Here is a 24402-nt window from a genome sequence, read left to right on the forward strand (position 1 = left end):
AGAGAGAGAGAGAGAGAGAGAGAGAGAGAGGAAGATAGACAACACCGATTCATCGTTCAAACAGTACGCACCCATGGTGACGAAACGCTTACCTGACACGAGTCCTTACCGCCGCCGCGATAACCGGCGCACATCATCTCGTCGTAGATGACAACGTTGATGCCGTTGGAACGATGCCACCTCTCGCAGACGCGATTATCGATTACGGGCACATCCACCGCCTGCAATGTCTTAGGTCGCAGCCTGGACCCTGAATAACATTTGAAAACAATTCGCTACAGTAGTCTAATGAAAAGGAGTAATTAGTAAGTAAATAATAAATAGTATTTATTAGTAAATAAATAATAAAAATAAAATTTTTATGAGAGAGGAAAAGAGAAATTTACGGCTAAGTAAATCAATATCTTACTTCTCTCTCTTGTTCTATTGTTGACTTAAAGTGTTAGAAAATGTTTCTGTAACTGAATTTATTTCTTTGAAGAAAAATACGAGTAATCTTAAATTATATTATCCGATGAATGAGAAAAATAAAAAGCAAGTCTTTCTCACCGATAACACGTTTTAACATCGCATTACCTGCTTGTAGGGCACCCCATCCCGCGGCCCAGCCATATTGCCCTAAGAAGTCTTCGTTCTTCTCTGGCAGACAAATTGGCGCTATATGGGGCATGTAATGGACCGGTCGGTCCAATCGAAGCACAGCTACGTCAAACCTGATAAACGATCGAATGTGAAAGACACGACTCAAGGAAGACCATTTTATTTGATATACAATCCATTTCTTAAGACATATTTAGCAGAGGCTTATTAAAGATTACGAAGTGAACACACCTGTCCGCCTGCGGCGTAAACTTAAAGTAGGGATGCACTCTAATCTCTCGAACACCAAAAGTGTAAGCTGGCAGAGACTCGCTGGCAGAGTTCACCACGTAATCGCCGAGGGTCACTTGGACCTGTCGCGCCGACGCTCTATGACGTTTGGAGAATTTAATTATGATTTTGATTACAGTTGAGTTAAATTCAATTAAGCCAGTTTAATTAAATTGCAATTTGAAAAAGTTAATTAAAATTTTAATTAAAATTTTAGTCGATAAAATAAAAATAATAGCGCTTTCAATATTTCTGAATATGCCGTGTACTCACTTTGCAACGCAGTGTCCAGCTGTAACAACGTGGAAACGATTTACCAAAGTGCCACCGCATCTACTAGATCCGATACGTATGTATGCCTGTCGAGAGAAGAAAGACAAATTATTGTTTAGTGGCAAGTTCAAAGTTTGCGAGAGATGATTCTTGCGCTATCATCGCATCTGACCTGCCACGGAAAACTACCGAAACCGGCGTCGTCGCCGCCAACGATCCTCCTCTGCGCGGTTTGTTTCGAGACCGGTATGCCGCAACCTGGAAAACGCAATTATCTAGATTCGCGAGCAGTTTTAAAGCGTCGTCGTTATAATTAGCTCGACTCAGTCGAGTCCAATTACCCGACGCGACGAGCTGTGCTAGGATTGCCAAATGTTCCTTTTCGAAATACGACGACAGAAGAGTCGAGTGAATTAATTCGAAGAGACAATCACGTTTTATTTCGTGATTTCGGAATCATCTGGATAGATAGCGGAGGAGAGGAGGTGATAATTAAAGTAACGGACTTTATGAACGGATCATTCAAGTATCGTTTGCGAGGAATAAAAAGCCGAAAAAAAAGGTTGTTCTGTACACGCAGGACATCAGGCAATTCCAGCTGTGCCGCAACCTGTGATTACAATAACGCGCTTAAACGATTTTATTACGATCGATGCCTTTAGAGAATCGCGCGTTCCGGTTGTTGAAAGTGTGAAGTAATCGATAGAAAAAGAAAGAACTGTTTCTTCCCGCTCTTACATCGCCGAAATTGGACTTGGAGTAATACGGTGACTCGCGTTAATAGCGCTCCTTCCGTCCGATCTCATTGTTGAACCGCGCTCTGTAATTACGGTCCTATTGAGTAACTTTGAGCGTTACATCGACCCACTCATATCCTCGAATATCGCCCGATAGATAAGGATGAAAAGAACGTTATAAAAAGTTTTCAAGAAGATACCAAGCGTACATTCATTAGTAATGTAAAAGCGATAACCAAACGATGCTTTTTTGACAATTATTGCCTCGTTACGACAAATTATCGACTTTGTACGTGCAATCATGCCATGCAGCACTGATTATTATTCCCTGAATCAATGCGCCTCGAGAGCAGCGAGACTTATGAATCTTAGTTAACTCAGTTTTATAAACTTTCTGTTAATTTAAATCTTTGTTAGAACACGCTCCACGATTGGTTACAATTCAAGTAATAAGGGAGAATAATGAGGGAGACAAAAAGTTTCAGATTTTTCCAGATTATTTCAGATTATTAGGACGTGTCCAAGAAACGTCCTTCAGTCGGCTGCGTTATTTTAGGAAAAACTCGTGCGCTTATTAGTGCGTTGCTCGACACAGAGTAAAAGTGTTCTCGCAAGAAAACGGGGAGTAGAAAACGGACGTACGGCGTTGTCGCGAATGCAGCGAAGCGTTTTACCGTGTCGATCATGAGAAAGAGCAGTGCAGATCGCCCAAGTTTTACGAGCCGACTCCGACGCGTTTCACTATCGAGAAAATTAATCCACAGATGACAACAGTCGTTATACCTACGTCCTGTACATGGGCCTATCGCGCTTTTTCTTTCCTTTTTATCTTAATCCCTTCGTAAGATTAACGATTTTTTACTCGTGTAGATTTTCATTCGTCGTTGAGCAGAGCTTTCCTGCGTAGATTTTTGTGATTTTGACGGGACCGTCTTTATATCGCGACGAAAAATATATATAAAGAGAGAGGGAGACAGGCCGAGATCGACGAGACTGACGTTTGCAGCCGTTAACGGAGATTTAGGCGGATATTGGGCGGAAACATGCCGTTCCGATATTGAGAAACCAATTTCCGGGCAAACATGCACAGAAAGGCAGATGGTGGTGGTGGTGCATGCGTGGATCGAACGTCGCATACGTGAAAATCTAAGAGCTGAGAGATAAAGGTATACACGAGAGAAATATACCTGGAAGAAGGAAAAACTGTGCTACTAAAGGAGAAGAGAAAAGGCCCAGGACGACGAATGGAACGTGTCCGGCGAGGAAAGCGTGCACTTTCTTGAGATAGAAAAACGAGGAACGGAAGGAAAACGGTGGTATATGCTCGGTGCACATGCGAGTGCACGTGGGTTGTGATGCAGTCGACGATGAGATACAACGGACCAGTGAGAGATAAAGGGTGGAGAAAGAGAGACGGGAAGGGAAAGAGAAAAGAATTCAAGAGACGGGAGAAGAACTCATGCCTGCGGTGTGCGCGCGAGTGTGTGCAATGTGTACGGAGGACATGCGTTTTCGAAGGAAGGACTTACGATCGTCGCTGGCGGTCTCCGTGTACAAATCCAGCGGAAGCGGCCGAGATTGATCTCTAGGCGACTCGATCAGGTTATAATCAGTGAGAGCTTTAGGATCTTTCCGCTGACAACATGCGAACATAATGCCGCCGCAGCTGCCGTCCAATAGGCCAGCAGACATCCAGCACATTAGAAAAAATTCGCAGCTCCGTCCGTCCGCGCACAATGTATCGTCGCCTTTCCACAGCGGCCTTTTTTGTTGGCGCGTCTCTGCAGAAAATACGGAAACTTGTCTTTCGCCTCCTGCCTCGCGATTGCCGGGAGGAAGCTATGAGACGCGCGGTCTGGCCGGAGAAGGAAGAAGTCCAAGAAGCCCGAGAGAGCATGCCGGAGGACGGCGTTGTCGCGTTGCAATGGTTAAGCAAAGTTTCGATTCACCGTTCATTATTAACCGAGATCAGAAGCAGCTCCAGCTCGAACTTATAGAGAAACGCAAATATTCAAAGTAACTTTTCAAACTAGATGCTACAAAGTCAATCAGCTTAGCAGATACTTAGCAGACACTTGTGTCTGCTGCATATTAACATCCGTATCACACATACGATCACCTTCTGACTCTTCTGATATACTTTTGACTAACGGTCTGAAAAATAAGCTACCTAAGAAGCACCGTCCGACTGGTCTTTTTTCAATGCTCAATAATTATGGTTACGTTTAAACAGCGATTAATCAGTGTAAGAAACTCGAAGCATTCATTTCGCTGATTACTCCAAGTCTAACTTTGGCATACGAAACCACCGCAGGTTACAATCCAGGGCCGGTTTAAACGCCGACGTGTTCACCCGTGAAAACCCCAGAGAAACGGAGGTATCCAAACTGTATATCATTTGTGGAATTGACACATTTCTATTTCAGCTGTGAGAGTCAGTTGCAGATCCGGAGCCTCCTGGCAGAAATTTGCACAACCAAACATATTTCTAATGAGACATTTACATTTTTTGCGAGTCTGCGGGCGACTAACGCTATACGAGATTCAACGCTTAATCTCGTCACATGTGAAATCGTCGCTGCAGGATTGTATCCCGACTTGGGCAGGTCGGCCAGAATGAGATGCGCATTCCAAAATTCACGAGGGCATACCCGAGGCAATAAATGCGATCGACGAGAAAAGCATCGTGACGTGATAGCGCCGATCGTTTCTCGCCGTCCCGACACGGTTGTGGAGAGGGCCGATGGTTTGGGCAATCGTAAAAAGGACCCGTACCAGCCCGGCATGACGACGACTTGCCGGCCGGCGGCAAAGCGCGACGTCGACGATGTCGTAACGATTTCCGTGTCTCGGACCTCGACGGAAGCCCTCGGCGCTGTGGTGGAAATAAGTCTCGCGTGCTACGGCCATTACGCTCGAGTGGAACGTTGCGCGATTATCCGCCTGATTTTTACACGCGAGGTCTTCGGAGGACGATTATGATGTGGCCGAGAAGCGTACAGGAACCATGCGAACTCGCACGGTATCGCAAGCTCCCTGGAGCGACGTCGCCTGAGGCTAGCTATATCGATTTTCTCGGCGCACCGCGCACGTACCTGTTTCCAATCTAGGATAATCCTCCGGGGTCTGCTTCCGGTGATCTGAAATAAAGACAACATGTTCGTCCGGAGAAAATGGAATTATCGCAAATCGCGGTAAGAAGACCGTTTCCTGTGGGATTTGTTTCGACGAAAACCACAGCATTAAATACTTAAAGAGACTCATGAAAGGAAACTGAAAGGAACTCAGAGTATTAATATGAGGATTAATTATTTCGCCTGTCGCAGCAGTTGCTCGAGATCATCAAAACCGTCCCGTGCCTTTTATATGCGTCCTATGTCCGTATATGCGTAGATAAATGAGAACGACCGTTAAAGCTCGACGCGTAAGACCGTCGTTACGTATCTTACGCGCTTATGGGCGCGAGTTATTTCACTCGATCGCGCTGGAGTCGGTTCGTTTGCAATTGAAATGCTTTGAAAGTTCCGTATAACGACGCGTCATTTGCATTCACACGCTTCTCTAAGGCCGATGAAGCGCAAGTTTGCACGGCGAAGCGGGTTACAGAAGCGGCAGGATTACGCGAGCGCGCGCTCGCGAAGAAAAGAAGAAAGCAAAAGGGGAAACTTCGTTAAGTACTCCGAGGAGAAGAGCACTAGCAATAAACTCGATTCGCGTCGTTATATTAAACCGTAGTTGAGAGCGCCACAGTTCTACAGTTTCTAGTATTTTCATTTGAATCGCGGACAATTTATGATACTCGGGTAGTCGCATGTAAATTGCAGAAGAGGGTCGAGAAGAGTTTGCGTTGGGACATTCTTTTCAAAAATTGCAGAACGGCAATTCCACAATTGAGTAACTCCATTGTACTGATAATCGCAAAGCTTTATGCTTGAATTTCAAGTCAAGGAGATAAAGACGATATATTATCGCGCGCAAATTAAAACAAAGAAGAGAAAGGAAAAAACTCTTACCTCGAATGTCATCCTCGAATTCTGGCAGCTGATTAGACTGCTGGAAGAAGGAGGCCGCGCCGCCTCCTACCGGCAGGAAGTCGTTGTCTCGGAATATCAGTCGCGGGGTTCGATGGGCCATCACCGGTCTATTGTAATTGGCGACGGGGCTTCTCCAGAGGGACTTATGTTGCCGCCACGAAGGAAACTGGACCTGAGGTACGGCACGCGCGGCCTGATGCGGCCCAAGGTTCCTGCCGAGCGGCGGGCCGCTGTCGAAGAGGTAAGCGGGCCCCGTGGGAAATCGCACGTATCTCCGCCGGCGGATCGTCAGCACCCCGGTGCGATTAGACTCCTTTTTCAGCGCGTCGATGGCCGTGGAAGAGTCAAAGCTCGACAGCTGGGTCTCGCTCGCCATCAGACTCGAGGATACAGTGAGGACGACCGCAGCGAGAAGCCAATGGCGCGGCCTCGATGCACCCATCGTTTCGCTGTGGACAGAACATGTCGGGTTAGAAATTAACGCGAAATTTGAGCTCGCCGCGACATTGGAAGCAAAAGACGCCGCTGAGAAGACATTCGCGATAAAGCGAATGATTCGGTGAGTATGAAAAGTGGAAGAAAGTGGTAAAATAAATTACGCGCACGGACCGCGGCACAACGATAGACACGCACGTGCGAGAATCCGAGTCACCTTTCCACGCACGATGATGTGTTGGGAATCATGGACAATCTGTCACTACTCGAGCCGGACTGATTTTCTCCTCGAGTCGAGTTTCACGAGTCGTTAATCATCATCGAGCGCCATTAGAGCGCGTGATTCCCGGCGAAAGGAAATGCGCATCCAGACTTGTAATCAGGTGGAATCCTCGAAGATTCTGCTTCGAATAGTCAAGGAATGCCTGCCCCTGTCTACAATTATCAGGTAGCGGCTTCGCGAGCGATCGACAGAGAACTTTCTTTTGGCACGGTGTGTTCGCGAGCGGCGCTTCTTTGCACGAAGAGATACGAGGTGTGAAAGCGAATTATATAGAGATAAATTTTCAAGTGGAACTAAAATAAAATCTCACTCTCTGGCCGTGTTGTTCCGAGCGCGACAACTCGATGAAGATTTAGAATCGTCGGTTCTCCCGAGGGTCAATTCATCGCGCAGCTTTCGTTCTTAATCGCTCATTCCTGGCGAATTGTCGAAACGTCGTGCAAGTGATTACAGCCTTGCTGATGTTCTAATTCCATTGTCCGCCATGCGGATTAAGTGTAGATGAGCAGGGGGAGATTCCGCGTTCAGGTGACGCTCGGAGGCAAGCGAGAAGCAAGATGGAAAACAACTTCCTCGGAACCTCTCTTCCTCCTGCAGAATTCTTCGCGACACGATGAAATCCAGTTTGCGTCACGATCCTCCGTAACGAGTGAAAGTAAAGAAGTTCAGCCGGAACCGAACATCACGACGTTTGCACACAAGAAGATCCATCGCTCAGAGTCTCGCAGCATCCTTGCCGAATGAACCTATCGCCACGACCAAGAATATCAGCGAGAGAAAACGATGTATCAGTCGCTAAGCTGTAACCAGGTTCTCTCGCCTACACATACGAATGATGATTTTCGCGTGGGCTTTGCGGAAACTGTCAGGATTCTCGTAAAAAAGAAGTAAATGTCAAGTCAACGAGGGACTCGGCAAAGTTGCTTACGTGATCGACGGATAGTTACTTGACGTTCGGCCTGGTCGAAGAGCAAAGTGACTTTCGAGGCGTCGGGGCCGCCAAAAGGAGAGAAAGAGAGAGAGAGAGAGAGAGAGAGAGAGAGAGAAAAAAGGGGGAAGGATATAATTGTTCGTTGGATAATCCCCAGTGGACGGCCTTGCCGGACCAACAAACGCGGCGCGAGGTGAATGGTCCGATGTGTTAGTAGGTCATTGGCTCTCCGTCGCGTGGATCCACCAGAAGTGAAAGTGCACTTCTTGCGTGCACGACAGTGTGAAGTTCACGTTCACGCAGCCCGCCGCCCCAGCGGCGGAAGTTACGAGCCGCTGCCCACCGGCTCCTCGGTGCCACCCGCTTTTGTTCCCTCCATTATCCTTTTTGTCCCCTCGTGTCGAGCACATCGTCGCGAAATGCCACGCGAATGCACGCAAATCTGCTGTTGCGCCGCGGAATTTCACCGTGAAAGTGTTCGATTACTGCAACGCGATCGCCCTTGTCGTGATCTTCATAATTCCGTTCGATCGCGATTTCCGACGTCGTCTTCGTTTCTCCCCTCGCCAACCACCGGCAAGCGAAATGCTGTAATTTTCTTTTGCGTTCGCAGCTCGACCGACCGTGTCTTGACTTTTGTGAAGTGAGCACGCGTGCGTTCGATTATGGAAATGAGTCACAATATTGAATATATGATCAATACTTTTATTATATGAATCTTGATATCATTTCAGATTGAGAGACGTCGTCTATTGAATTTTTTTGTTATCCCTATGAAAGATATTCTAAGATGACGTTGAAGTGTCGTAAGATCGACAGTTTCTCGTCACACATACCTTTGACATCACACATCGTGACGTCGAAGATACGTCATTAATTTCATGGTATGATTTTCATCAACGACTTCGTTAATCGCTTTGATATAACACCAGGATGTGACGCAAGACTGCCAGTCTTGCGACATCTTGACGTCATCCAGAAACGTCACTTCCGTCATGAGAATGACCAAGAAACGTTGCCCAATGCAACATCTCGCTACCCGCAATGGGACAACTTTCCCCAAATCGTCATTGTATCCTTTAACCTAGTACAAAGACTTGAAGAACACTGATTTCGAAAATCATATACACAATCTCTGCAATAACTTAGAGAACCATGTATTTACCGCACATTTATAGCTCATCATACTACACGACGAAGACGCCGTATCACCCATCACCGGCCGCGCGTCCGTTTCCAGCTGTCAGTGAAAGCAACGTACGCACGTACGCGTGCACGTTCAAGCACCCACACGGATCTGCCGACCATATCCTTTTCCTCGCTCGGTGATCCGCGAGACCGCGATATCCGAGAGTCGTCCTCGGGTCTTGAATTCCGCGTTCGCATCGACATTAAGAACCACCGCGGAGCCATCACTTTCTCCAGATGGTAGAGGCGCGACGCGACACGACGCGAGAGACGCGAGCTCGCCATTACTTTCGCCCAAATCGAAGGATAATCGTCTTCTCGTGCGTTCCGCTGCCAGCATCAACCACGATTTTCCTTTGACGCACTGCGTAAACCTAAGCTATCATAACAATGGGACCGGCGAAGCATCACGGGGAAAAGCTCCACGCGCCTCTGAGCCACAACAATCCGGTATAATAATACACGAGGCGTGTACACCCTGTATTATATAATAAAAAAGAATTTATATAAATAATGTCATTTTTCCAGACGATACGAAAGCCGTTACCAGCTGTAGCAATACTGGTCCTACTAGCGTCCACGAGCGGACGCAGCTAATTTTCCGTGTAATGAGTACGTAATGTATGTGTGACAACTTTACGATCTCGACATCGTTAACTATCATACTTTGAGATTGCATGCTATGTTTTTCTCAGTAAATTTCCTGTCGTCGTCTTTATTATCAGTTTAAGTGTCACGCAGTCGACATTCAGTTTTAATCATAGACATAACATTGCTATATTCAGGGTAAAACACGGTAATATCAATTATAAAGTGATAACTATATGAGTTTTTTATATGTAGAATTATTTTCTACATATATTATAAAATATAATGTTTATGTTCTCTATGTTCTGTATGTTCTCTATTAACTCCTAAACCCTTTGAACGATTTGAACCAAATTTTGCATAGTTGCTCTCCAGATTCCTATATGAAACTTGATTTCTCCCTGATAGGGAGAAATCATTCTTTTGACACTTTATGATAATTTATATTTAAATGTTCTGGATATAAGAAGACCGAGTGACGCCGGCCAGTGTAAGCCAGTAATGTATATAATTGAATAAACTATTTTATAGTTATATACATTGTAACTAAAGCTTTGGTTGCAACAACTATAAAGTAGTTTTTATATCCAACTATATACTCGTACACTTTATAGTTGCTATCATCATGCCTTTTTTTCTGTGCGCTGTAATTGCTCGACACACATATTTAGAACGTTGGTTGGCGTTGTTGCTTTTGAGTGACTAAGAACGGATAGATTCTCCGCGTTAGATGTCTATATGGTTCAAAACTCGTCCCGGCAAGTATGTTTCAACAACGCATCCAAGCTTCCTTTTGGAAGACATCATAGAAACCTGTTTCTTCTCCGAAGAAATCTCACTGCTTTTATTCATGGCCTTGAAAAGAGTAGGCGTTTTCTCGGTCTAATTCACCCGATATCTTTCGTGACGAACACTTTCCATTGTGTAACGAATCCTCTCACGCTGGCCACTTTATTTCTGTGTTGTTTTCAGATTCGGGGTGTGATCAGAATGTGCAAACGCTGGCTGCTCCTCGCGGACGTGCAGCAACGTGAGCAATTCGGCCGCTGGAAAATCGCGTTTCGCAGCAACGGGAACGTTCCCGTTGACGGCCGTTTACTTCGTGCAGGAATTTCTCGATTCCTGCACGGAGCCTTCCACGGCTCTATCACTGACGTCGAGTTTAAAAGGCTACTCGTGTCGACGAGCACTCCTCTTCCAGTCCACGTTTTTCCTCAGACCTCTATCGAATTTCGTTACGTAAACGTCGAGAAGGAGTGTTTGGGTAACGCGCACAATGGTACCGAAGCGTGCATCCTCAATGCGACGCTGGCGAGCGCTTCGTTTTGAGAAAGAACGGAAGTACTTTCACTGCCTACGAGGACAGAAACTTAAAAAAAAAACCAGCAGACTCGAGGCGGCAGCGCGCGGCACGTGACGGCGAGGCCCGTGCTTTAAACCGATGATCACGCATCTCTTTGCGAAGCCTCGTCTTCTTTCCAAAATTAACGAAAACTTTCTTCTCGTTCGGGATTAAAAAATACATCACTTTCAACCCGAACCGCTCTTTTTTTTTCACCTTTCACTCGTCTCGTGAATTTTTGCGTTATACAATGATTTCGTGAAGTAAGAGTCTCAGAGAAACCATATTTCGCATATACGTTATAGTGGCGTTGAATCTTTGCGAGAAAATTTATCGTCTTTTACCAACCGTGGTAGTTTGAAATCTTGCATTGGTTATCGTCATTCGTTAGTTAATTCACGAATAAATGCTATGGTTACTAATGACGAATACGGCTACGAATTGTCTAACAGTGATCGAGTATGAAATATTTCTTTAATATTTTTCTCTTTCATTTTTTTTTTTTGTGAAACATGGCGTTACATGCGGAATCTATACGCAAGAGAGCAAAGCGACGCGGTTGTTAAACTTAATTGATGTTGGTCTAAGTTGAAATCCAGGCTGAGAACAAATGTGGCACCGATCGCCTCCATGCATCAAAATCACCGCACGCACCGGCTTGCGCTTTTCGCTTAACACACTTTTTATACGTAAGAGACGGCTGATAGCCTTTCTTTGGAAAGATAGGTGCTCTCCACCGGGGCAATCTTGCTTTCTCCCTGCATTTATAGTAACTGCCGTTTAAACGTACATTATGCCTAACGAAACGAAACCGAGCGTTCCGTTCTACGTGCCTTCATCTATCGCGCCTATAATCCCGACAATAAATCGAATAAATTTGATCTGCTTTGGGAGATTCTGTGTGTGCACGATTTATCGTACGTACAATCAACATTGCGAGGAAACGTCGTGGGAGAAAGTCATGGACTTTTCAAAGCCAAACCCATCGCTTTACGCAGGTCGATTTTGCATTATGAAGAAAAAAAAATCAGACTAGTTACTGATCGAGAGATACATTCTTTAACGTACTAAATGCTAAGTACCAAGTACTAAGCGCTAAGTGGAATAAAATACCGATCGATAACGTTGCCGTTGCTACACGATAATGAACTGCACGCGCAACGATGAACCGACTGTAAATCTAAAACCACTTTTATTGCGGAGATGCAACGAGCTTTTCTCTTACAAACTGTTTTTATTTCGTTCAACACGAAACAATACTCCTGTTTCTCGCCTTAACAAAAAGAAACTCGCAGTCAGGCTTTGGCAGTCAATTCTACCATGCCAATCATCAAGACACGATTTTCTGGGTTGCCACAAAACATTGTCAATAATTGGTGTGATATTCGTACGCCCTTTTAGCTAGCTTTAGTTTTTAAAATCAACAGGTGGAAAACAAGGAATAAGACAAGCAACGATCTAGAGAAACAAATCAGCCGCACTCACCGACTCACCGGATCAAACCGGACCTGATTTTTCCGGATTTCTCCTCGACTGATCGAATCAATGCGAGCGATTTTTCAGGAGGATCCCGCCAGGATACTACTCCGGCCACCCTCTCTTCTGCGACCTCTTCGTCTGACCGAAGTAGTCCTTAGCACCATAACACGATTGAAGATACCGTTGCGAAGAGGGTTCCTCTCTCTATCACCGCGAGATGAATCTTCGTCCTCCGATTACCAATCCCGACTACGTCACGAAGTCGCGCGAGCACTCGCGATTTATTACATATCCAGCACGCAAGATCAGCGCGAAGATTTTCCTTTGTCTCGGTGATCCCTTCGTAAGCTACTTGGAGCCGAAGTCGTCTTCGCGCGTTATCACGATAAAGTCTGTTGACCTTTCGATAAGGTTCCGCAAATCAGCGAGGTCGTTTTCAATTGTGACAGACTAACCCAAATTCTCACAGACCGGTGTTTCTTCGACTTCAAGCCTCCACTGAGTGACCGTCACGCACCTCTCGAACTTCTTTCACTCTCACTGACTCGAACAATCGACTGCGCCCTCCGTCGAAAAATCCCCCGGAAGAAGAGGAGCGCAATTTTCGCGCTACGACTTTTCCGACGTCCTCTCCGAGGGAATTTCTCTTCGGATCGACGAGGACGCACCACTGCTCGCGGTCCCACTACCGTGGGCCCGATGAAGCGGTTACCACGCGGTGGCGGCGAAGGTCCGCGCCGTGAACGGGCTCACACCATGTCTATCTTCTCTCCTGGAGGAGCCCCGAGGAACGCCTGCTCGTCGTGTGCTCAGTGTCCGACGTTGTACGTCTGCTCTCACTTTCTCCGCCGAGTAGTTTCATTTCGGTACGTAAAACTCTCTCGCGGGGCCCCCACTATGTATACCGCCGAGGCGACAGACCGCCGCCACCTCTCCACGCTCCGGATCAGAAGAAAACCAACCGGCGCCTGTCGTGGAGGATACGATTGTCCTTTGACGATTCAGGATGACTTTCCTCTTCTCCTTCTCTTTTTTTTTTCATACGACTTCAACGACCTTCCGTAACTTCTCGACTCAATCACGGTGGGGGATTGTGAATCCAGGAAGAATATCCCGTCATTTCGAGTTTAGCTCCTTCGATAATTGATAACGTTAATTAACAATTTCGAGATATCGCGCGTATTTCGCGGTAACAGTGATTTATTTGTGGCGTCTCTACGTCTCCGCTAATAGGAAATATTAATCATCGTGGATAAACTGCAGTCCACTCCACCACGATATTTTCTTCAAATGACACCTTCTGAGACTCACCTGCAATCACTGTCCTGAGAGGCGGACAACATTTTAATATTGCCGAAACCCATGATGGACTACTGCCCAATTTCTCACCGCATTGTTCTTTTGTGCCTTCCACAGGATGACACGGCGCGAGACACCTAATTTCGTTGACACTCTAGAAAGTTTTACACACTTGACATCTCCATTTTGCTTAATCGAGGTGAGAGCTCGCACACATATTCCAAAAAGCGCAAAGGAAAGTATACTACGAAGCGCGCGACAATTTTCGAGTGGGAGCACAATTTCGAACTTGTCCGTGTGGAATCTTTAAATTCTAAATTCTGCCAATTTTAACAGAACGTTTTCCGTGTTTGCGAACACAGAAATAACACTTTACACGCGAACTTGTTAATCTGTTAAAAAAATTGCAGTTCCGATTCGCACAACGTTTCTCTACGCTTTGCTTGACTGCCGCAAACATTTAGGAAGTAATTTAAGACAATTAAGTGTAACCGAGGAGTGTTCCGGGAACGAACCATTGTTTTATCGAGAATAAGCACGAAAAAAATAGGAGAAACCTTCTCTCTCGCTACATAGAGTTTCAGTCTGTGGGTATTTTTACGAAAATCGCCAATTAATCATTCGATAATCACTCACTTGTGTCTTTTTAAGATATAAAAGGAAACTGATTAAGAAACTAATAATGAAACATCGAGAGAGAGAGAGAGGGGGGGGGAAGGAGAGAGAGAGCTTCACCAGCCGGAATGTAAGCTATGAAATGTACAAGTACAGCTTGTATTTCTTACATTCGCAATCTGCATCGATCAAGCGTCAAAATTAATGAGCGAAAATACATCGTGTGTATACTCTATAGCGCGTCAATCCGAACTGTTAAGTGGAAAAAAGTGCCGCCGCGGTGACGTTTTATCTGGGGCACTCTTATTTTTTACGAGTTTACAAAACGACGATGACGACGACGACGACGAGCGCGGGCAGTAGGAAATCGTTTGCTCTGTGAATTATGATTTAAGCGTCAGTGAAAGTTAGCGACACGCCGCCATGAATGATGGGACAATCGCGCGCGATGAAATTATTTTTTTGTTTTCGGTAGCGCGCTTACGCCAAATTCGACGCGATTTCGCGCCACTTTCCCGTTCGAATTCGCGCGTCGACGCGTTCGCGTGCCAATCGACGAACGCATCACGAGCGACGAGCCGGTCGCTTCTGATGGACTTCGAGATCAGTTTGCCGCGATTGCCGTAACATTCCTACGCGCTGATCGTGCGAATTACGGACTCGCGGATCCGTCTCGATAACACGCAAGGACGCGACATGAGAACGCGACAATTGACATTTTTCTAACGTGCTCGACGCCAATTCGCGTGATATTCGACGATAAAAATGCGCGCGCGTCTTATGTAGCGTCTTATGTAGCATGATTCACGAAGTCATGGCGCAATTTGCGGAATCTACGTGATCTCCGAGGCGATTTCGAGTAGCGAAGATGCAGAAGACGCTGAAGAAATCGCGGAACTGCGGCAGTTCCAGCCTCTTGGTTAAAATCGCGCAGCATTCACAATTCTTTCAACGCGACGTAACATAAAAATAATCTCGATAATCTGGATAAAGAGACTATAAACGTAAACTGTTACGCGCGCCGTTTATGTGTACAGACGACGAAAATTTATGCAGATTGTATTCTAGATGAAAACGAAAGTAGGCGACGCACGCCCGATGACACATACGTCATGTACGACGCGTTATTAGCTCCTTTCTCCTCTTTGACACCTCGAGCCAACCACCAACATCGGAGTGCTGGCATCTCGTTACACAGACTGTCTCTTCACGTGAAAGATTCCCGCAGCATATTTAAGAAACACATCCGCGTCAGTGAGAGTGATGAAACGTGTCATTAAGCTCGCGGTCCGGTCGCGATCATGTCGTATCAAACGACGGACGATGCCTCCTAATTGGAGATTTCGTGCAGCTGCGACCATTCGAAAACTCACTAGTGCGATCAATTTTGTATTATCCTTTTAGCGCTTAATTAATAACTGCGATCGTATGTGTAACGTTCTTCTCTCACGCTTGAGTGCTCGCTGAATTCGCGGCAAAGTCGACGGAGAATCGATCGACTAACGAGGCTCGTTAACAATCGCCGGTTGCATCCATTAGAAAGAAAGATCGGCGCGAAGAACGCGCTCCCTCAATTAAGATCGAAAGTGTTCGCGCGCCGCGTTGGCGAGATCTTGTCATAGAGATCGTCTCGAATGAAAGAATGTCGCGGCTGAGAATGCACGCAAGGTGCGCAAAAACTGGGTCGAAACCGACGAGCAAGATCGCGAGATCATCGATGTTGCTCCTTTTATTCGTCTAGACGAGTCGCCTGGCACCCGCCTAGAGTCAACCAGGTATAACTTTCTCCGTGAACTTCGAAAGTATCCTACGTATCTCATCGCTTTTATCGCCGCGACTCGACGTCGCGAATGAGCGAGCGAGCGAGCGAACGAGCGAATTGTGCACACCGCCGGAAGTTGGAGAGTTTTTCTTCTCTCTTCTGTAGATATCACTCTCTATGATAGCTACGACATCGCGCGGCTAAGTGGCTTATCGCTCTCTGTAATGCGACGGTCTACGAGCTGTCGTGGAATTCCTGAAAGAAAATATTACTTACCAGCATCTTTATTTGCGAACGCGCACGTTAAAAACTTATAGATTAACGCGAGCAAAGTGTCAGGACGTGTACCAGCGTCGGAAAAAAAGCGGCGCGCGTTCAGTTGCGCAACGTCGAGGAAGTCTCGTCTTGTAATTAAGCGCATTGCCACAGTCTTTTGTGTACGCGAGACGTGCCTCCGCGACCATTGTGACGCGAATAGATAATAATACATGACAGTTGTCGATGATATCAAGCTGAGGAAAGTCGTAACGTCACTAAGGAAGAGTGAACGAAAGAATGACGTTGCCTGACGTCACGTCGTGTCGTCATCGTTGACGTATTGATAAGCGGGCTATTACCATGAAGTACAATTGCGGAAACTGGAAGGAAGGATGGAGATAACAATGTGGTCATCGTGTGTAACTTTTCTGCCAAAAACGCGATATATTCAGTAAATGTGCAATAATCGTCGTAAACGTGTCTGGATGTAAATGTCTGTGGTATAACGCGTGTGTGACGTTAATTAGAGCGACGTAAATCAAGGCGCTCATTCCTAATCTTTCCCGTAAAAGGAAAATATCGTACGATGTATCATGTGTGAGTTCGTTCTTGCTCCAATAATTCGCGAAGCTGGCGTTGCGGAGAGTTATGAGTGATGGACTACCTGTTAAATCATTTGTAAACCGTCACGACATTTATAGCACTGACATTCATAACATTGAAATATAACGAGTTGAATTTAATGACTAATCAAATTTTATCCAATTTACAATCATGAATAATTAAAGTCAATGAAGGCCGTCGCAGAATAATAATTGCGAGTAATTAATTGTAATAGAATAACAATGACTAACTATAATATAACTCATATGTTGAGAAATTGTTTTGATCTAATTTATATTGCGCTCTCTCTCTCCCTCTCTTTCTCTCTCTCTCTCTCTCTCTCTCTCTCTCTCTCTCTCTCTATATATATATATATATATATATATATATATATATATATAATTTGATATTGAAATTATGCAGTTTTTATTTCTCCGAATTAATTGGCAAGTTAATTTCCAGATTAACCGTGTAATTATGGAATTTACTTTTTTTATATTTTTTTATTATCGTATACTTATTTTTCATGTTGTAATTGTGTGGCAGAGCAGAATGTGTGTGTAATTTAGTGCGAAAAGATTCTCCACGATACGAAAAAAGCGGGAAGAGGAATTTAAAATTACATAGCAGCCGAGATAGGATTCCACGTGCATTATTAGTAACATCGACTTCCTCTCGCGACCCATATAGATCCGCTTGGCGTACACGATAAGGCGTACATGAGCGTGTATATCGGCGCAAGTATATACGCGAGTATACATCTCTATGCGCGAAAGGGACTTTACTTTCTCAAGCACGCGACCGCCGTCACTCCATCGGCAGCTCCTCTTACTTTCTCTCGCGCGCGTTTTAAAAGTAGGTCCCAAATAGGATTAAGCGATCTTTGAAGAGCCACTCGATTCGCTGCTACCCGTGTTGCTTGCATCGTCAGCTAAACCGTGCGATCGCATTGATGAAAATAATCGTGATAATGAAAATGATGAAGAGAAAGGAAGTCGCGGCATCCGATAACGTATCGTTCTATTCCGTTAAATGTGATAGAGTGTATAAATGAAGTGCGGAATATGTTACGGACTTTTCCCGACATTATAGCGTAACACTTTTGTTATGACAGTTTCTCCTTGCGCATTCACGTAACAAATCAATGTATCGTTCTAGCAATCGCGTCATCAGACTTGAATTACCAACGAATTCTGCGGACTCGTCTCGATAAGCTTCCGCGTCGGGTATTTCGACGATCAAAGTCGAAATTGGCGCAATTGATTGGCGCAAAATTTGGCGCAATTGATTGCAAGAAAATCAGCTGGAAATCAACTTGTGAGAGTGTATATGTCTCCGCTTAGGAGTTAATAAATCGAATACAAAGAAATGTCTCTCCAACACGCGAGTAGCTTGTTACACGGATTATCGGCTTTCTAATCGATAAGCGCGCGAGAATCTCGGAGGAATAACTCCTGCGTCCGTTCCACTTACGTCCTCACGGTATCATGGACGGTCAATTACCTTCACAAATGCACGACGCTCCGATTCATAAAACGCAAGCTCGCCTCATCTTCGCCGCAGCAAATAATATCTTTTTGATATTTTCGCGCGCGCAATTACACATCGGGGTAATAACTTGTTCGTTTATTAAACGTCACGCGGTAGTACTGCAATACCAACTATATTAAAAATAATCAGTCACAGAAACGATTACTATATTTACATCATATCGCACTATATTGCATTACGAACTTTTTTGGAAACTTTTTGTAAATTAACCATTATCCAATTATCCAATAAAAACTGTTACTTATTTAGAGCAACTGTTTAATCAATATAAATCGAATTTTAGTACCATGTTGGCTAAATTATGAAACACTAAACAATATTAGAGAATACTTAGAAATTATTTACATTATATGACATATAATTATGGACATGCTATTAGTTCTTGTTCTCAGTCCTTGCAAATGGCTATATACAAATTCGATAGAATCCAATTTTTCAGCCAAATTAATTCTTGAAACAACGTAAAATTTCTTGTTTTGTACTTTTTTAATATTTACTATTTTTTTCACATTTTACAGATTTCTTTAGAATTTTTATTAATTAATTTTCTCCTCGCGTTTGAGTTTTTCTATTAAAATTTTTATTAAAGTTATACTAAAATATATGTATAATTAAATAAAATTTTAGTTTGATTAAAAAACTTTGTTGGTTTTTTAATTTTACTAAAAGTTTATTAAATATATTATTATTTCTTATTGCATACATTTCTTTTTATACTAAGCAGCCATGTGTTATTTAGTTACTACTTTTGTAACATTTGAAACATTTTCCAAGATGTTAGTATTATTTAGAATATGTTATGGAGGAAAAGGATTATTTAGACAAATCTCTTGTTCTTTTACAGATCGTGGATATCGCGAGCGTGCGTGTGACTGATTACTGGTTTATCTCGTGCACAGGTACGGAAAATTACGATACCAATTCACGGTTTACGCGGCGATTCGCGTTAATTTTATTGTGTTCTCCGCAGACTCTGTTTGCCGCTAATTACGTTCGCACGCATCGACGCACGACCTACAATATAAAATTTTAGGTACGCGGTTTCGACAATTTTTTTCCACAAGTCCCTTCTTAGATATTCTCGCTTTCGTCAGCGAAAGTGAATTGGACGCGACGTCGTTTCTAATCGAACAATTTGTATCGCAAGCCGCTTGCGCGCTCGTAATCTCGATACTCAGTATACGAAATAATATCTATCGTAAACCTCCTAATGGAGGAATAAAAAGCGAAATGAGGTGTATCGTGAATTAGGAATGAAAATATTAGAAGAGAGATCGGAAAGTTCAACAGTATGAATGAAAGTCAATTGTGAGTAGAAAGAAAACTCTTTCATTTCTTTACAGTTTGCGCTTTTACAATTTAAACAATAATGATAGGGCGCTACATTAATATAACTCTTTATTATCTCTTTTTACATTATTTCTATTAATATTCTACCATTTCTAATTGTTTTAAACAAAAATGAGTATTACACTAATTAAGATAAATCGTTCCAGAACGTGGATTGATTTTCACGCGGTTCCGTGACACGGGAATGTTTCTAATGTTTCATTTATATTACTAGAACAATACAAGTGCGCGCGTCATTTAGTTAATAAAGAACAAGAAAAAATATAAATTAAAAATTAAATAAAAAATAAATAAAATTAAAATATATTTTAATTAATTAATAATTATAGAAAGAGGTAAGGAGAGATAGGGAGAGATAGGGAGAGACAGGGAGAGACAGGGAGAGACAAGGAAAGACAAGGAGGGACGGGGAGAGACGGGGAAAGACGGGAAGAGACGGAAGGAGACGGGGAAAGACGGGGAGAGACGGGGAGAAACGGGGAAAGACTGAGAGAAACGGGGAAAGGCAGGGAGAGGCAGGGACAGACAGGGAGAGACAGGGAGAGACATATCTCTTCTATATTTTCTTTCGTGACATAATCAACGCGATGACAACTGGTAATTTGACAGGCGCAAACGACACGAAGCAAGCCCACGAAGTGGCTAAGCGAGAGAATCAATCAGCATCGCGGAAAAGTGGCAACAATTAAATATCTTAAATGCCTTTCTTTAGAGAAAATTTATAATAATAGTTTATAGTAATAAATAGGGTTGGCAATTTACACGTAGGATATTCTACGTCTATGTGTAAACAAAACGTAAATTATATATTAAATCTATATAGACAATGAGCAATTTATGGACAACGTTTAAAAAATGTATGACTTTTACTTTTTCAACAATTAATTAAGAGATGTTAATATTTTTATTTAATCTTTAGAATCTTGATGTAAATTTGTGAAAGTTGTATATGACCTAACCTGAAGTAACATGACCGACTTTCGGCCCATACGCAAAATAGATACTACTGCGCATGTGCGAGAATTCGAATATAAATGAATGGATCTAACGTTATGGGCACGATTTTGGGATATTGACAAATTATTTTCAAGATTCTGGGAGTGATACTGAGGGAAAACAGTGACATTAACACACGCGGTCATCCAGGAGACGATGCAGAGCAAAATACGCACACATGGATGTCCTTTGCAAAATTGAACTCTCACAAACGCGAAAATTACTTTAAAAGACTGTGTAAAATTACCATAGAATGTGCTCTACATGCTAATGCTATATGACTTAACTTGCAGTAATAGGACCAACTTTCGGCTCATGCCCGAGAATCCGAATTTCCTACGACGCTAAGTTGGATCCAACATTATGAACGCGACTTTGGGATAGTAGAAAATTATTTTCAAGATTCTAGGCGTTTTACTGAGGGAGTAGAGTGACATTGACTCACATTGTCATACAAAAGACAATGCAGAGCGAAATACGCACACTTCACGTTATTTTCGAAAATGCACGTTTGCAAACGCGAAAATTTCTTTAAGAAACTTTAAAAAATTACCCCAAGTTTAACTAATTCGGCTTAATAAATTATCGATGTCTCAAAACACTTGGGTCCGAATTTCGTCTTAATAATTTAGCGGAAAATCAAAACGTTTCGGTTCGAGTCTTAGCTTAATAATTTAATTTGTTGTCTTTAATTTGTCGAAATTTAATTCGACAAATAATAATAATATCTGCTCGACAATCGTGTGATAACATCCGCGAGTGGATAATAACGGAATAACCATAATCGAATAATCGGTAATAACAATAATTGGGCAACGGCGATAATAACTGCGATTAAAGACGAGGTAAAGAAATTGTCGTAACGGCACGACCGAGTTGCTTTCCTATGCATAATAGCAATAATTAAATAATAACGGAATAAATTAAATAAGAACTGAATAAAGAAGTAATAATATACTCGAATATTAAATGGTAGTGATAATAATATCTGCTCGACAATCGTGTGATAATATCCGTGAGTGGATAATAACAAAATAATGCTGATTGAATAATCGGTAATAACAATATCTGGATAACAGCTCTAAAAAAAACTCTAAGCTTCATAAAGGCTAGGTAAACCGACCGTCGTAACGGCTGCTCGGGCCGTTGACTGAGCGACGCAGGGAGGAGGGGGCGCGGCCATGTCATGTAAACACGCGTGCGTGAGCACGTGCTCGAGCGTCACGTCATACACTCTCAATCGTCGAGACGAATACATCGGGAGCTGCCGCGTTATTTTCTAAATTATTTCGCACCGATTTTTAATACCGCATTTTGACTTTGCCATAGTTAAGCGATAATTAACACGAATTGAGATGCGTAGTTCTCACGCGAGGAGGTGCTGTGAGTTTTACCGCGACAGGTAATTATATCGCGTTTTATTTACTTTTCTACTTGTTAGATAGAGAAACGTCGCGATCAAGTTCCTCAATGCCGATCAAATATTATCAGCATCCATTTATTGTTTTAGTATTATTACTTCTTTATTCGGTCATTATTTAATTATTGCTATTCCGCATAGGAAAGCAACTCGAGCATGCCATTACGATAATTTCTTTACGTCGTCTTTGTTCAGTTATTATCGCCAGTTATTGTTATTCATTGTTATTACCGATTATTCGATCATCGTTATTCAGCCATTATCCACTCGCGGATATTATTATACAATTATCGATCAGTTATTATTATCATTATCATTTATTATTCGAGTATTAGTACTAACAAGTAAAAAAGTAAATAAAACGCGGTAATTACCTCATGGTAAGCCTCGCAGCACCTGCTCGCGTGAGAACTACGCGTCTCAATTCGTGTTAATTATCTTAATTATGGCGAAGTGACAATGCGTTATTAAAAATCGGCGCGAAATAATTTAGAAAATAACGCAGCAGCTACTGATTACTTCGCTTACGCATCGAAAGATTTCGTGAGATCGGCCTTCGATTCGCGTCGCGCGTGTATTAAAGCGATATACTACAACTTGATCGGACCGTTGCTGAATCGTCGTACATACTCATCGTTTATCCGAAAAGCCGACATTTCCTCGAAGACGCAGTTCGCGATATTTCATACGCAATTCGCAACTCGGTGTGTATCCCTCAAGAGAAAGGGGATTTTTCGTGAAACTTCCGTTAGATTACCGCGGTTGGGAGTGAATTACAGGCGACGTGGGATGCGAGGACCATTGCAGTGTCAGATGCAGCGACAGGATGACTAGTGGACTCTGGACACCGTGGGACGACGCATAATGGTGAGCGCTCAATTTAGACGCTCATATAGTAGACACAAAGCGTCACTTTACGTAGATTGCATGCACGTAGACGTAAATTGCATTGGGTCCGACGGAAAGTGAAATAAGAATTGGAATTTGCAATTCAACAGAGTAAGAATGATCCAACCAAAGAATTTAGTTCTGAGAGTTTCACAGTAATTCAAGCATTTCTATTTCTTTAAGAGTACTGACTAGCTCAATCCTTAGAAAAATGTGCAAAAAGATGTGACTGGTAAAAATTAAAAAACTGTTTCTTAACTCATTTCAAGCATCTATAAGGTTGGAATTTTTTTGTTTGGTTTAAAAAGATGTGAATGGAGTATCCATTGATAAAAACTTATCATTTTTTTAATTGGATTATTCTTGTATAACAATGACCAATTTCGACTCGGCTATACTATGTGATTATATTTTATAACTTGTTGTGTCGGATTATATACGATATACTATCTCTTCAGAGATATCTTCTTATGCATACGTTTTGACAAGACGACAAATTAAATTTTAATGAGAGTGAAATCACTTTTGGGGAGAAGAAATAATATATGACGTGAATAAATCTAATATACGCGTGAATAAATCTAAACGTATATTAATCACGCCACTCAAACTATGGGTGGGAAAAAGTGAATAGTTAAAAATGAAAGATATATATATGCAAAACGAAAATTCGCGTACGAAAACTCATCTCTATGTACAATTCTGCTTTTATCTTCATAGATTTATATTCTGAGCTTTTTTTTTTTTATAAAAGCACCCGTATGAAAGTAGCTCATAAGCCTTCTGATTGATATAAGCCATTTTTAAGGGACACTGTTATCAACAACAAACTAGGATTCATAAATGCCTTTACACTTCGATGCACCAAATCGAAAAGTCCAATTCTCTAGATACCAGAAGTGTAAAGGTATTTATGAATCCTAGTGTATATCGGTAAATAAAAATAACGTTTTCTACGTTTTGAATCGTTTTAATCGCCTCTACGTTATCGACGCTTAGCAAGTTTGTCGTCCACTCCAGCATCCCCTTAAGCCGGAATTCGAACCGAAGTGTATCGTCGCACTATCTGCTCATCAATGGTGAAATAAAAATAGAGCGATTGGACGTCTATCCTTTTCTAACTTACTATTATTGTACGGAAGTACAACGGGTTTGATCCAAGCGCATTTTATCGTTACCACCGCGAAAATGCATCTAACGAACGTAGTAAAGGCGCACTTTGTTAGATGGTGTCTTGAAAATGCATCTAGCTTTGGTCAGTGACATACCCAGAAAAAAATTTCGGGGGGCTGCACTTTTTATTTTTGACGAGCAAAAAAGGTCATTCGAAAAAATCTTTCTCACACTTAGCGTAACCCAGAAAATTAATTTCGGGGGAGGCTGCAGCCTCCTCAGCCCCCCTCTGGCTACGCCACTGGTTCTGGTCATTGAAATCCGACTGGTGGCCGCTCTCATGCTTCTTTCTGGTAACACTACACATCAATGAGGACGGAGTCATGC

At 43.0% G+C, this 24402-nt stretch overlaps 1 protein-coding gene across 7 annotated transcripts in view; it reads right to left on the reverse strand.

Annotated features, from left to right (window-relative positions):
- The window catches only part of LOC116843861 (serine proteinase stubble-like), a 14480-nt gene extending 1493 nt beyond the window's left edge, over nucleotides 1-12987 (reverse strand). The window contains exons 1-10 of one of the 7 annotated variants that reach the window (XM_032814705.1): nucleotides 12175-12987; nucleotides 6943-7378; nucleotides 5894-6363; nucleotides 4976-5020; nucleotides 3410-3661; nucleotides 1316-1401; nucleotides 1144-1229; nucleotides 832-969; nucleotides 577-713; nucleotides 93-250 (exon numbers count right to left, since the gene is read on the reverse strand). In XM_032814705.1, coding sequence (XP_032670596.1) covers nucleotides 93-250; nucleotides 577-713; nucleotides 832-969; nucleotides 1144-1229; nucleotides 1316-1401; nucleotides 3410-3661; nucleotides 4976-5020; nucleotides 5894-6356 — 1365 coding nt within the window. In that variant the 5' untranslated portion in view covers nucleotides 6357-6363; nucleotides 6943-7378; nucleotides 12175-12987. Of the gene's footprint in view, nucleotides 1-92; nucleotides 251-576; nucleotides 714-831; nucleotides 970-1143; nucleotides 1230-1315; nucleotides 1402-3409; nucleotides 3662-4975; nucleotides 5021-5893; nucleotides 6364-6942; nucleotides 7379-12166 lie in introns of all 7 variants that reach the window. The other 6 variants (XM_032814703.1, XM_032814706.1, XM_032814704.1 and 3 more) reach the window with 6 other exon arrangements.
- Between the last annotated feature and the right edge of the window lie 11415 nt (nucleotides 12988-24402).

Source organism: Odontomachus brunneus, unplaced genomic scaffold (assembly GCF_010583005.1).
Source record: "Odontomachus brunneus isolate Ranch 3 - 2012 unplaced genomic scaffold, Obru_v1 Obru_scaffold_036, whole genome shotgun sequence".
NCBI lineage: Eukaryota > Metazoa > Arthropoda > Insecta > Hymenoptera > Formicidae > Odontomachus > Odontomachus brunneus.